Source organism: Pongo abelii, chromosome 1, assembly GCF_028885655.2.
Source record: "Pongo abelii isolate AG06213 chromosome 1, NHGRI_mPonAbe1-v2.0_pri, whole genome shotgun sequence".
NCBI classification, from domain to species: domain Eukaryota; kingdom Metazoa; phylum Chordata; class Mammalia; order Primates; family Hominidae; genus Pongo; species Pongo abelii.
In genome coordinates this window covers 68,170,297-68,185,385 of record NC_071985.2, presented here as the reverse complement: position 1 = coordinate 68,185,385, position 15,089 = coordinate 68,170,297, and the positions used below count along the sequence as shown (strand labels likewise).

Below are 15,089 nucleotides of genomic sequence, written 5' to 3'. Positions count from 1 at the left end.
TATGACACTTACTGTGACTGCCAACACACAAAAACCCTCTCTAAGCTCTGCAGTCAACTTTTGGTGACCTCCAAGGGTTGAGAGGGTACATGTATGATTGCGATCTGCACTCCCTTGTAGCCTCTGGAAACATGAGCAATGCGTATTGACTATACTTACATTTCGCCCTTTCTCCTCCAAGGCTGTTTTGTAGGGATGAAGTGGACACGAATATCCCCTACCATTTCCCAGAATGGTAACTCAGGCTTACCATGGGAGGTCAAGCAGATTTGCCTCTAGGCCAGGCAGGCAGCTTGATGGTCCCAGCTGTCGTTGGCTTTCTCGGCGGAGGAGCCATCTGACAGACCGCTAAGAGAGCTGGCAGCAGACCCAGGAAGGAGCCCTCCCAGCCCTGGCCACCCCGCACAGGTCAGGTGGCAGGGTATGCTGCTCGCTGGGGCTCTGCTTTTCAAATACTTGCAGAATTCCAAGGCTTCCCTTTCTTCCAGTTGGCAAAGCCAGCTCTCTCCTCCTTCTAAGAAAAAAGACGCACTGCGACGTCAAAGTGTGCTTCCTGGCCCTTCCCTTTACAAATGGAGCGCCAGTGAATCAGAGACAGATGGGTTACATTTCCCTGGAAAGACACTCAAGTTCTAAAGCGAACTTGGCAAAAGGCATGGGGTGAGGAGGAAGGGGGGTGGCTTCAGCAAATCCAGAGCCCTTGAGTGCTTCCCAGAGATCTCGGCAGCACCACACACCTTCCATCTGTCCTGGGGGGTCCCCAGATCTGCCCACCCCAAAGCCCAGACACTGTGCACAGCAAAAGTGACTGTCTGGCTAAGATAATTAAAGTTGCTATGAGGTATTTTAACAAGTTCCTAATTTTTAAATGATGCCCTCCAAACATGTCCTATAAAATGACTTAAAAACCCTTTATGTCTGCGGAAGGAGTGCCGCACCAATAACACTTAATCTGTTAATTTAGCGTTTTGCCAGAGGCTATACTTAAAAGAGAAAGCAAACATTTATGACTTGGTAATAATGGCCATCCGGTGAGTACCATCTAAGCCTTAAAATATTCCCCTCCCTAGGAAATACATTATGTACTCTCAGTTTTATCTGTAGCTGGAATTATGGTAATGACTTTAACCTTTCCTAATGTCCTTTTACTTGTTAAAAGTGTTTAAATTAAACCATTGTTTAGTAGGGTCTGAGGCTAGCTCTCCCCCAGCAGCTGGGATCTTAGGGAATGTTTACCGAGGTCTCCGGCTCCCTGGCCTATGGGTTGAGCTCAAAACTCATCCCGTCACTCCTCATAGGGCATGCAGGATCCCACCAGACTTGGGAGAGAAGGGCTATTTTGTTGGTGCACTTGGAGGGATGCTAGTGAGGTTTGGTCTAACAAGTCTTAGAAAATATTCCCCTTCAGATGATGCCACCTCAGTAGAGTATGGGACTGCTCCTGGGGGCACCAAGTGGGAAGAGTACAGGGGACTGTCTGGTGTCATTTTAGAACTCCAACAAGCAAATATATTATTTCATCATCAACCAGTCCTTCAGTTCTCTAACACCAACTAGGTGTTCAACAATCAGTTAAATTCTAACACTAAATACTACCTCAAATTAGCATAGACCCCACAGGTTAAAGGCTCGGTTCCACTGGACTGCCCCCACTTTAGATGGCAGCCAAAAGTGGGGTCTCCAGGCAACCAACATATCTGCCTGGCTGACTACAAATCTGGGGTTCCCACAACCATCCCCCCACTCCCCACTGGTTCAGTAATTTGTTAGAATGACTCACAGAACTTTGGAAAAACCATACTGTATTATAAAGGATACAACTCAGGAACAGCCCAATAGAAGAGGTGTATAGGGCAGGGTATGGTGGTGGGGGGCGCAGAGCTTCATGTCATCTCTGGGAACACCACCCTCCCAGCTCATTGATGTGTTTACCAACCCAGATGCCTCCTGAACCCCAACATGCTGAACCCCAACATTTAGCATGCCCATCATTACATAGGCATGCTCGATTAAACCATCGGCCATTGGCAATTAAACTCATCTCTAGTGCCCCCTCCTCCCTAGAAGTGGGAGTAGAGGGAGGCTGAAAGTTCTAGCCTCTAGTCCTGTGGCTGTTTGTTCTGGCTACAAGCTACCTCCTCTAACCTATCCAGGGCCCCTCTCTCCTCCATGAGTCATTTCATTAGCATATGAAAGACTGCCAGGAACCAGAGACAAAAACCAAATACTTTTTTTATTTTATCTTAGGGACAAATTCATGATTGGCCCAAGCCTCTTTGGCTCAGGCTCTGGTCAACCAACAAAGGATGGAAGCGATGGGGACAGGAGGAAACCCACAAGCCCCCTTCCTGTCTCTGAGGACCTTTGGGCATCTTCCTCTGACTCCTCCTCAGAGACATAGAATAAAGCGCAAAACATGGGCTCCGCTCCTGAATGAGGGTGTAGATATTATAACCCATGGCCACTGGCAAGAGAAGCTAAGGAAGCTGTTGCTGCTAGAAGTTCAAGGAGTTAGGAAAGACAGGAAGCTGGGTGGAATTAAAAACGGAAATGGAAATTTTTCATTCCTGTCAAGGATTTTAGCCTCTTCCTCTCTTCTCACAAGTATCCTCCTGAACAGGTGTATCAGACACAGAACTGATTGTTACCCCAAGCACCCCCTCCCTGAGGCTTCCTTTCTGTTCTCAGGAGCTCTCCATGCACCCTCTGTGACACTTGTTTTCTTTCTGATGCTGGTGCCTGTGACAGGCTCTGAACTCTGCTCTCTCTCTGTTGCCCTGAGCTGGAGTTGTCCCTGAGGGATTTTCATCTTGCAGAATAATTTGGCATTTACAGATAATTTACCAAACCATTTGTTTCCATATAGAGGAAGTCATGCTCGCTGAAGAAAATAAAAATGCTGGAACATCTGCCTTAGAAGGTAAGGAAATGTTTTGATGCCTTATTCCAGTTGCATTTGCCCCCTCTTAGGCGATGGCAATCTCTCTTGATCAGAAGGGGAGAAAGAAATGAAGGACGGTGTTCTGGGATTTGAAATGAGAGTCTTTCTGTCATAAAATCCCTCATGCTTTAAAATGAAGAGAATTGAGTCACATATTTAAATGCCTTTTAAAGTGATGAAAATGAAACCCAAGAGTTTCTTTGTTCCAGGGCATGTGATTGATACTGAGCAAGGAAAAGGCCATCCTACAACCAATGCTATCTAAAGGGACCTTCTCTTAAAATGTGTGGGAATCACCTTGAGACCACTTTCATTACCAGGAAGTGGCATTGTAGATGAAGAGCCAGGACAGATGGATACAGAGTGCCTGTTTACCTCCTGCATTTAGATAGGCTCTAGCATGGCTTCCAGAGCCCTTGTGTTGCAGGAAGGTGCTGGTGAGCACAGCATTTGTGGTCCGGTAGACATCCTTGATTTCTGTTACCCTGGCTCAGGTATTAAAGGCAGATAGATGCCTGTGTTACAGGGGCCTCACACAAGGCCTCTTGCCTGCATTCCTCAAAATTTTGTCCAGAATGGTCTGGGTGTACTTGTGGCCTCTCACTGGTCTTCCCTTTCCCTGGTGCAGTGCTTCGAAGGGCAACCATCAAGAGGAGCCGGACAGAGGCCATGACTCGAGACTCCAGTGATGAGCACTGTGTTGATATCTCCTCTGTGGGTAAGTGGATCCAGTTAGATCTTTTACTGCTCTGAATCTCCCATGAAAAGGGAGATCCTGTCCTTTGAGAAGCACCACAAGGAGGGAAAGAATCCAAACAGTCCAGAATTTAGGAATGTAATTAAGGAAAAGGGTGGAAATCGAATCTAGATTACAATGATTTATTTAAAAAAAAAAAAAAAAAAAAAAAAAAGGACCTGGGGATGCTGTTCACACGAAACATGGGATTTAGGGCTAAGAATCCAACCCAAGTTTTTCAGGTGTGGCAGATGTATTCCATTTGCAGAAGTATCCGCCCTCTCCTGGGAGTGATGATGAGAACCCACTTTGGGACATTGTTCAAAGGATCCTGAGGACCTGTTTCTTCCAGGGACACGGATGTGAGATCTTGAAGCCATCTGCTTAACAACAGTAGCCCCCACCTACTTCCATCATGTGAAATTTAAACTAATTCTGATTGGCAATTCTTTAACATTAAGTGTTCCATCTCAGGTGCTTCTAGAGATTCTGGCTGATGGCAGGGTTTTCCTCCCCAGAAGAAGGGAAAGGTCTTGTTCCATCCTCAAAAGCAGAAGAGACTTACAAAGCTCATTGCTGTTTTGTGCCACCAGTGGTAGAAATATCACCAGTGTAGCAGAAGAATTCCAGTGCTTGAAGCTATTTTAAAAGGAAAGGGCAGAAAGAAGCCCAGTCTGTTGCAAACATAAACACAATCCTATTAAGATTCAAGATGCTGGTGTCCTGCCTGGGGAATCTTCCCATTTCTTAGGACTGAGAGTGCCCAGAGAGGAAAAACAGGGTCACTGCCTATAGAAACTACTGAGCCCATAAGATGGGGATTCCCCACACCTGCAATGTGGCAGACACCTTGCCCTGGGACTAGAGCAGCCAATCTTGCCCTTCGAATGCTCCCTGGCCCAGACCACAGGATATTTTGCAGCCTCATTCTTCCTTACTTCTCCCGCTTAGGCACACCTCTGGCCCGAGCCAGTATCAAAAGTGCAAAGGTAGACGGGGTCTCTTATTTCCGGCACAAGGAAAGGCTTCTGCGCATCTCCATTCGCCACATGGTTAAATCCCAGGTGTTTTACTGGATTGTGCTGAGCCTTGTGGCACTCAACACTGCCTGTGTGGCCATTGTCCATCACAACCAGCCCCAGTGGCTCACCCACCTCCTCTGTAAGTAAAGCCTCTCTCTAAAGCCTCCTCTGCTGGTCCCCATGTCGGGCAGCTTGATGTGTGTGTGAACGCAAGACAGCAAAGCACCCTGCTAGGAGAGGTTCTACCTCTTCACGCTGTGAGGGAGGCCACATCGTCCTCAAGGGGGCTGGAGTATCTCATGACTGTTTCCAGCTTTCATTCTTTAGGTAAACAGATCATTGTTGATGAATCAACAAGATAGCATAGCGTTATACCTTTGGGTACCATAAAGCCTTCACTTCCTTTCTTAAGGAGGCTCAATGATCAGGAGTTTTGATCATTGAAATCCTGGGCAGGAAGTTCTCAGGGCAATGGAGATCTCAAATAGACCAGAAGAAGAGCTTATAGGTCAGCTCCAGATTAGACTGCCACTGGGTGTGAGTGAGGGTCAGGGGCCTGTCCCTGCCAGGCATGTGGGGAGGAATCCAGCTCTTTGATCAAAGCCGTAGTAAGTCCTCTCTTTCCCCCCGAGGGCCCTCTACCATATAAAGGCCAGTGACAGGCCTACCTATTGAAAGAGAGCAATGCTGATCTCTTGAGTGTGCCTGGGACTTGGCCTGGGTCAGAGGGTATTCGGACATCATTAGGCTCTGTCCAGCCCTGGCCTGATGTGGCCACCGAATGTCCTGACATGTGTTGTTGTGAGATCCTCTGTAGGTGGGTGTGTTAGCTGAGAAGTGCATGAGCCCACCCCACATGTGGAACCAATGCTCTACTTTTAATACTTCCAGACTATGCAGAATTTCTGTTTCTGGGACTCTTCCTCTTGGAGATGTCCCTGAAGATGTATGGCATGGGGCCTCGCCTTTATTTTCACTCTTCATTCAACTGCTTTGATTTTGGGGTAAGTCCTTGGAAGCCTGCCTCTGCTCCTGCTTTGTGTTGATATGCCCTGGTTTTAGATAAGCAGCTTACTCCTTCCTCAGCATGAGGCACTGAAATCAGAATATGTAAAAGGGGAATAGATAAGATTAGCTAAAGGGAATTCAGAAGTGAGTGAATCCTTCCCATGCAGGGTTTGTTTGTTTTTCTGAGCTCTTTGATTTTCAATATTTTTATTAAAATGTAACACATACATTATAGAGGGTACATTTAAGTGTATAGCTCCATGAGAGTTTACAAAGCTACCCATAGCCAGAGTTTTGAACCACTTATTATCTTGGGGGAAGCCTGAAAAGGACAAAGGACTTGATTTTAGAGGTGGTTCCATAGGAAAGAGAAGCTTATATATTTGTTTTTCTACTTCAGTTTAAAATTGGGATAATTATCTAAATAGACCCTCATTCAAACACACACACACACCCTTATATTAGCAAGTCCCCACAGAGAATATCTCAGTCAGCTGTTTACTTTCTAAATAGTATGGATATCTAAATGTATACATTGTGCTAACACTTCAAGGTGCTTTCACGTATCTTTTATTTTTGTCCCCTGACGCTTACAGGAGTCCTATGAACTATATTACATTTCAGGAGTTAGCCTTCCCATTTACACAAGAATAAATAGAAGCTACCGTGCCCAAGTTCATACACCCAGTTAGCAGCAGAACTGGGTCGCAGAACTTTGGGCTCCTGAACCACTTCTCTTTCTGCCAATCCCACTACTTTTTCTGCCAAAGCTTCAGTTAGGTGCTAAAGATTTTGAACACTTGCTAATCTACATTTTAACTTGGAACATATGGTTCTGAGTACGGGCAATTTTCAGGCATAACAGCTAGTGAGAGATCACTTTAACCTCAGTTTCTTTGTGTCCATACCTTTCGGCATTGCTATCAGGATTAATAGTTGTTGTTTCTCCTAGCACAATATCTAGAACATAGTGGACATTCAATAAATATATAATTAAAATAAAGGAAATAGAATTGTTCATCTGAAATTGCTGCATCTTGTAGCAATCAGATCCTACATCACCATGAACTGTCACATTGCGGGATGCAAGACCTCCATGACTGAAAGATATTTATTATATCAAGGACCGAAACGTTCTTGTTAGCACTAAATTTTAGGATGATGAGAGAATGTAGACCTTCTCTGAGATTTCTGTATTGAGAAGCAACTTGTACTAATCCAGATCAGTTTCCTTGGTTTGAGTACCACTCCTTTGTCAGAGCAGCAGAAGTAGCAACTGGCTGTTGTAGTTTTCACCAAGGACAGGAGTCAGTAAGCCAATCTACAGTATGAAGGATTAAATTTAGGAAGGGGATTGGAGAGCAATGAGAGAGAGGTGGCAGCTTCCCACATAGGTAGTTCTACTGAAGGTAGGGCTGGTGGGAGAGGAGAGTTTTTATTTCCCCATCCCCCACTGAGAGCTGTTGATGGTGTGCTGGGTGCTAGAATGCCCCCTCTTCTCCTCCTCCTCCTCCTCTCACTGTGGCTGGCATTGCCTCTCTAGGTCACAGTGGGCAGTATCTTTGAAGTGGTCTGGGCAATCTTCAGACCTGGTACGTCTTTTGGAATCAGTGTCTTGCGAGCCCTCCGGCTTCTAAGAATATTTAAAATAACCAAGTAAGTGATCAGAATTTGGATTTTTCCCAATGACTTTGAGAGTAGAACCTTTTTTCTGCCTTATATTTTCTTCCATCTTCTTTTTCCCCCTTAGGGGGAAAGTATCCCTTCCCTGCCCCACCCCTTTTCTATTCTTTAGCTCTTCCTTCTTATCCAAAGATTAAACAAAAATATCTATGGTGCCACATTCCCAAGGGGAGCAATAGGTTGCTGCCCTTTTTACTTCCTACAAATATACAAATGCAGCTTATTTCATAGACTACCAGGCATATGCTGAGCTGGGCTTGGGGGGTGACTTGGTATGCAGTGTTCACAGCTGTCACATTGTCTGGGTTTTGTAGGTATTGGGCTTCCCTACGGAATTTGGTGGTCTCCTTGATGAGCTCAATGAAGTCTATCATCAGTTTACTTTTCCTCCTCTTCCTCTTCATCGTTGTCTTTGCTCTCTTAGGAATGCAGTTATTTGGAGGCAGGTAAGTGCCCAGAAGCTTTCCATCCAAAGGAGGCTCAAAACCCAGTCATAGCCTGTGTTGGGCTAGGGTCATTAACTCGATCACCATGTTACTATCCTGTCTGCCTTTGCCCATGGCTTGAATTAACCACTGAGTGAGTGCATATGTGGAGTAAACGTCTCTGCTTTTATTCCTTTCATGCTGTACAGGGTTCTCATTCCGGGGAATGATTTCTTTGGTGCTATCCCTGAAATGTGCAGCGTGGGCACATCCTTCAAAGTGCATAGTTTATCAGTAGTAGTCACTGTTACAGTCTTTGTAAGTTATGTGAAATGGGGAAAAAGTAGGGAAGAGGGGGGTTGTAGAAGAAAGGAGAAAAGAAATGATGAAAGCTGTGGTCTTGGGGGATGGAAAACTTGGTATGTGAGATTTTCATTTCATTATTTTCTCTAATTTTGTTTTTCAGGTTTAACTTTAATGATGGGACTCCTTCGGCAAATTTTGACACCTTCCCTGCAGCCATCATGACCGTGTTCCAGGTATGAGGCCAGCTGATGGTTCACAAGTGCTGCATGGGGTCCCTTGGACTGCACACTGCAAGACAAGGATGAGTTTCAGGATAATTCTGTTTTTCCTTTCCAGGCGCCTCCCAGGGGATTGAGGCACTCTTTGTAGTTGAGCAGTCATTACTACAGTAATCCCTAGAACTTCTGTGGCTTTGTTCTTACCAATAGTAAGAGAGCTCTCTTGGGACCATCTTACTGTCCTTCTCTCACACCTGTGAGTTTGCAGGAGACATTGAGTCTGAGGCATTCAGCCAAGAATCACATCTATGGTTTTCTGAAATCTAGGGGCATCTTCTAACCCATTTAATGAGGTATCCATTAAATGGTGTTTATTTAACAAGGTCTCTTTTCCACCCCTACTCCCCCCAAAAACTCAGCTGTTTAAATCATGGGGAAAACTCAAAATCGATAGTGTCTTAGGCCTAAAGAAAAATACTATTTGGCCAGAATCTGAGGTTGGACCACAACCCAAGTTTCCTGAACTGCAGCCCACAAGGCTCTTTCCAATCATGCTGCTGTTCCAGACCCTGTATCTGGGCAGCTCTGAGGACAGTTAGGTAATGACCAGACCACCTGATCTGTGTCATTTCCACAAGGACCTTGCAAAACTGGAGGTGGGAGACATTCTGAAGTTGGAGGAACAGAACCTTTCCCTTTGATGCTCTCCTTCCATTTTCAATGCCTAAAATTCTTTTCCATATGAAAAGAAAGTTTAGGATTATTTATGGGAATGACTTTTTTTTTTTTTTTTTTTTAACTCCCTGGCAAGATTGTCAAGCAAGGGAGTAGATGCAAAAGACCCAGGCCCAGAATTTGCCCTTGGCATTGGCTCTATTTTCTCCTCCAGCCCAGGTTTCTGATGCGCCTGTCATTTGCTTTGTGTAGATCCTGACGGGTGAGGACTGGAATGAGGTGATGTACAATGGGATCCGCTCCCAGGGCGGGGTCAGCTCAGGCATGTGGTCTGCCATCTACTTCATTGTGCTCACCTTGTTTGGCAACTGTATCCTTTTTAAGATGCACCTCCTCAAGCTGCCTGCCTTCCTGGACCAGCATTTGAGGAGGCATTGGTGGTGGTGGTGCTAGAGCTTGGGTTGGTGGGACAGGGGCGTGGACATTGTTTGGTGTACTAAAGTAAATAAGGATCCTGATCTGAAGGACTTTATGTACTAGTTGGGTAAAGAATACAAACATAAACAAGATAGAGTATTATCCAAATCTGTCGTGTATGCAAAGAATAACGTAGGCTGTTACATTGAATGGTTGGAGGTACTATGAGCTGGGGAACATTAGACAAAGCAGAGATCACTGTAGGCTGAAATAGGCACATTATACCACTAATGAATTAATTACATGCTAATGTAGAACAGAGCCTACCACATAGTAAGATCTCAAAAAATTAGTGTTAGGATTAATGCTATTACTGCTAATTATAGCAAATATGTATTGTATTTGGGCTAGACGTGAGACCTTAAACTAAGTGCTTCATAGGCACTATTTCATCTAATCCTTACAAGACAGAGAAAAAATATCTCGAGTAAAATAACTACTAAATTGTAAAGGGAGACTAAAGTCCAGTTCCATCTAACTCCAGTGCCCTATCCAATCACAAGATCTAGAACAGGAGATTTAGGTTTTAATCCCAGCAACTCTGTGTATCAGCTGTGTGGCCTTGGGAAAGTTACTTAATCACTCCAAGCTTCTATTTTTTACAACTGAAAGGAGAATAATAATATTTATCTCCTTTGTTTGTGGTGAATACTAAATGAGATAATTTATTTGCATGTGATTTATAATTCCAAACTTCTATACAACTGTTAGATGCTTTTGGGGAGTTGGGTTGGCCGTGAATTGGGATTAGTAGAACAGAAAGGCAGAACCATGGGACGCAGGTGTATTTTTGCATTTTCCATAGTTTCATAGAGAAGATATGCTGTTTTACGTTTTCTGCCCTGAAAACATCTAGAGGTTGGGTCAGACTAGAAGCTCAATATGAGAAACTCATGAAAAGAACACTAGGCAGTAAGTCACAGACATGGAAGCTCCATGTGTCCCAATAGCACCATCATTTTCCTGATATTCTGGGGGTAGTCAGAGCTAGGCTTTGATGCTAGAACAGTTCTATGTTCCACAACACATAGGCTTTGAAGAGAGTTGGAAATTGAGACTTCAGGCACTAGAGTATGGCATAGGAATAGATTTCATAGTGAATCATGTCTGCTGTGTGACATTTTGTTAAATGAAACGTGGAACCCTTCAGGACCCTCACAAGAAGAATGGGAGAAGTTAGCATCTCATTGGGAGATGCTCAGTAACAGGGGCTCTGGAATCTCATTCTTTTTGTCTTTAAGGACAGAATGGTGTGATGCCCATTGGTCTAGGTGGGATTCAATTCCAGCCTCCCAGAATGGGGAGATGAGCTCCCACACTGAGCTCCCTACACATCTTGTTCAGTGATTCTCTTAGTTGTTATTGCTATGGGTAGAGGCCACAGCTGTCTAAAGACCTTTTGAATGTGGCTGAACAAACTCAAAGTGCTTTTTCTGTTCCCTTACTCATCAACAATTAATGCAGAAGACTTCTGTAACCAAATGTGTGGGGTTTTTTACTCACTAACAAGCAAGCAATCCTGCAGTGGATACTAGTTGGTGTCCTCTAATTCAATTCTGACGCTATCTACCTGGAGATATCATCAGATCCCACAGGTCGATGGCTCAATCCCCAAGACTGCCCCTGCCTTACGATGACAATTGCATGCCTCAGGTTACTTTACCTGTGTTTTGAAGGCTATAATTCGGGGTTCCCACAACCCCCTTCCTGGGTTTGGTTAATTTGCTAGAATGGCTCACGGAACTCAGGAAAACACATTTACTGGTTTATTATAAAGGATATTACAAAGGATGCAGTTGAAGAGGGGCAGAGGGAAAGGCATGGGGGATGGGCACAAAACTTTCATATCCTCTCTGGGAGTGCCAGTCTCCAGGAACCTCCACATGTTCAGCTATCCAGAAGCTCTCCGAACCCTGTCCTTTTGGATTGTTATGGAGTCTTCATTACATAGGCATGATTGATTAAGCCATTGGTCATTGGTGATCAACTTAACCTTCAGCCCCTCCCCCCTCCCCAGGGGTTGTGGGGGTAGGGCTGAAAGTTCTAACTCTCTAATCATGCCTTGGTTTGGTGACCAGCCCCCATCCAGAAGCTACCTAGGGGCTACCAGATAACACTTTGGAATTTCTAAGGATTTTAAGAGTTGTATGCCAGGAAACACAGTTAAAGATCAAATAATAATTTTTCACAGTATCGTAATTTTCCTCACCCCATCTGGCCCCCAGATGGTTTGATTCAGGTATTTCTTTATCCTGGGTAAAGAGATGATATGCAGAAGGAGGGAAGAAATGTCCTCTTTCTCCTTTCAACAGAGTTGTACAACATCTCCCTCTCTGTTCTCACAGCCCCTGCTTAAGTGACTCTTCAGGGTAGCTTCTGTTCCTGTTAGTGTCCCAGGCAGGAAAGATTATCAGGTGGCCTCTCAGCCTCGCTGAAGACTTTTGCTTTTCTTATTTGCCCATCCTTAATTCATCACCCCAGACACGCTACTGAATGTGTTCTTGGCTATCGCTGTGGATAATCTCGCCAACGCCCAGGAACTGACCAAGGTAAGCATTGTTTTCTGGGGATCTGATGTTTCTCTAGTGCCATTGGGTACCCTTTGGCCTTTGGAACTCTCTCCAAAAGCCTACATTGTCTGACTCAGGCCTGCCAGGAAGGCCCTTTCTGGAAACTTCTGGACAGTTGGATAGCCACACACCCATGACGGAAGGCTGGTTCACTTTTATTGAGTTTGGTGAGCCTCAACCTAGCCCAGGGGGCCTCAAGGAACACAGAAAATAACATCTTAATTTCTATGAGCCCTCAAAGGAGTCCTTTCCAGGATCATCATGGAGAGTCAAGAAAATTCTAGAGCCCTGGTTTTAAGTTCCACCTCTGCTACTGCAGCCTATGGGTGTGTGACCTGAATCACATGACTTAACCCTTCTGGGTTTTGGTGAGAGAGAGATCAGGGCCATCACAGTTCCTGGGCTATGGCTGTTGGGATATTCCAGTAGGCAAAGGTCATTTTGGGGAAATTTCAATGAAGCCAGATACTAAATTTCTCACAGAACTGTTCCCTTCTTTTCTCTGATTAATTTCCCCAGTGTGGGGAGGCAATATTAACAGCAGTGGGATGGTCTACAGAGATGAGTAAAAACCCTTCTCTCCACAGAGGGTGCCAATTTGGTTTTGGGCAGAGGTGCATAGCATCCTGCTGACGTTTCTGAGCTTCTTCCATGCATTCTCTGATGATCTTTCTACATCCTTGAGGGTCTTCTTATCTGCATATATGGTAGGAAAAATACCAGCTTTAGTAGCTGAGAAACTGGGTCTGAGTCCCACACCTGCCATTGGCTGTGTTGGCTTTGCTTGGACTCCTGATCTCCGTTAGGATTGGTTTCTTCATGCATGAGACAGGAATGCCATATCTGCATTGTGTACCTCACAGGATTACTGTGAGGATCAAGTAAAATAACGTCTGTGAAAACCATAGCATGCTCTGAAGATGTATGTGCTCTTATTAGCTCTAGTCATTTTACCTGAGCTGGTTTTCCTTGAGTTCATCACATAGAGGGGACACTTGCAGGAATGCTGCTGAAGGGATGAGATCTCTGCCTAAGCACCCACATAGCTGTGCAGAGAAGACACTACAATGGGGCACTCAGCCTCAGCACTTTACTTAGCGGGGTCCTTGCCTGGAAGGCCCGTGCTCCATCACTTCCAGACACTGTAGGACATCTGAGAAGTGTCAGCTCCTGCCACTGACCTCCACAGCCATAGCCAGCTCCACTGAGGGCTAGGGGTTGGGGTAGACTTCTCCTGGTTCTCATGAGCAGCCTGTGGATGGCTCCAGGATGGAGACAAGGATTGCTGGCCACGCTGGAGCTGTGAGGCTACTGACTCCCAAGGGGCCTGGCCTCTGGCCATCAGAAGTCTCTGAGCCAACCTAACATCTCGCTGCCTTGTTTATCGTCTTCCTGTGTCTTCCTCACTTCACTTGGTATTCAGAACTCCTCCTTAGGAGAGCCAAGGGAAGCTACTCTCCTTCCTGGGGATCCCAGGCAAAGCCATCTCTGCTTTGTGTCTAGGATGAACAGGAGGAAGAAGAGGCCTTCAACCAGAAACATGCACTGCAGAAGGCCAAGGAGGTCAGCCCGATGTCTGCACCCAACATGCCTTCGATCGAGTGAGTCAGCTGCCCCCTTCACTGATCCCTGAGCTCCTGTGCTAACAGCCAATTCATCAACTCACAGAACTATTGGTTATAGGAGTGTACCTACTCCATGCTGGGAACTGTTCCTGAGAATACAGCAGTGAGCAAGACAGAGTCTGTTTTCATGGAACTGTTATTTCAGTGAGCGAGATAGATAATAAACATGCACATCATTTCAGATAGTGACAGGTGCTATAAGTAAATGAAACAGGGTCCTATGGTGGAGAAGTACAGGAGCTGGGTGGGAGCAGCTTATGTCAAGCCAGAAGGGATTCTCTGAAGGGGAGCTGTTTAAGCCAAGACCTAAGTGTGTAGATGACAGTCATGTGACATTTTGAAGGAAGAGTGTTCCCCAGCAAGGTTGAGTGTGGCTGGTGTGTAATTAATGAGGGGAAATAGAGACAGGGCCGGGGAGGGGGCAGGGGCCAACTCTGAGGTCCTTAAAGTCCAGGTGGAAGAGTTTAGCTTTTATTCTAGCTGAAATCACAAGAGAACTTCAAGTGGAAGGATGAACAGGATATGATTTACACTTTTAAAAAGGTCACTCTGTTCCGTGGAGCATAATGGACTGTAGGGGCCAGAGTGGAGGCAGGGAAAGAGTCTGCTCTCAGAGTAAAGTAGGTGAGAGGTAATGGGGGTTTAGACTAGGGTGGGGGAAATGGAGGGGATGAGTAATCCCATTCAGTCGGTAGTTTGGAGAGAGAGCCAACAGGATGAGCTCATGGATTAAATGTGGCAGGGGTGAGGATGAATAAAAGGGAAGAAACAAAAATTGATCCCAGGTTTTAAGGTTTTGTGGACTAAGCAATGGGTTGGGGAGTGGTGGTAGTTACTGGATCCCTGGAAACTAGTGGAAATCTAAAGTTCATTTTGAGATACTTCTAAGGCATCCAAGTGTTGAATAGGCTATTGGTTACCTGCATCAGGAGCTCAGAAAAGTCAGAATTAAAACAATGATTGGGGAAGGTTATTCGCATTTAGATGGTATTTAAGTCGTCAGTATGGGTCAGATGACCCAGAGACCCAGCTGCTGAGGACAGAGGCTGACAGTGCTCCTTCTGCTTAAGAGAAGAAACCAGCTAAGGAGACCAAGGGAGTGCAGCCAGGAGGCAAGAGAAAGAACAGGAGGCATAGTGTGCTGGAAACCTGTGAAGGAAAACTGCAGGAAGGAGGAGTGGGTGCCAGTGCTACATACTGTAGAAAAATCACATAGAATGAGGAACAGAAAAGGGACCACTGCATATGGCAAAATGAAAGCTGTTAGTGACCTTACAAGAGCCATTTTCGTGGCCAGGTTGGAACAGAACCCAGTTGAAGTGGACTAGGAAGAGAAACAGGATGTGATAAAGGAGAGTGGTGAGTCCACTGCTTCAGGGATCTAGCCTGGACCTGTGGTAGAG

At 45.4% G+C, this 15,089-nt stretch overlaps 1 protein-coding gene across 1 annotated transcript in view; it reads left to right on the top strand.

The window, feature by feature from the left end:
* LOC100456069 (voltage-dependent R-type calcium channel subunit alpha-1E) overlaps window positions 1-15,089 on the top strand; it is a 338,487-nt gene that overhangs the window by 246,157 nt on the left and 77,241 nt on the right. The window contains exons 9-18 of the mRNA XM_054524611.2: window positions 2,867-2,920; window positions 3,570-3,659; window positions 4,629-4,838; window positions 5,591-5,703; window positions 7,251-7,363; window positions 7,705-7,836; window positions 8,282-8,354; window positions 9,267-9,384; window positions 11,973-12,040; window positions 13,565-13,662. Coding sequence (XP_054380586.1) covers window positions 2,867-2,920; window positions 3,570-3,659; window positions 4,629-4,838; window positions 5,591-5,703; window positions 7,251-7,363; window positions 7,705-7,836; window positions 8,282-8,354; window positions 9,267-9,384; window positions 11,973-12,040; window positions 13,565-13,662 — 1,069 coding nt within the window. The remainder of the gene's footprint in view (window positions 1-2,866; window positions 2,921-3,569; window positions 3,660-4,628; window positions 4,839-5,590; window positions 5,704-7,250; window positions 7,364-7,704; window positions 7,837-8,281; window positions 8,355-9,266; window positions 9,385-11,972; window positions 12,041-13,564; window positions 13,663-15,089) is intronic.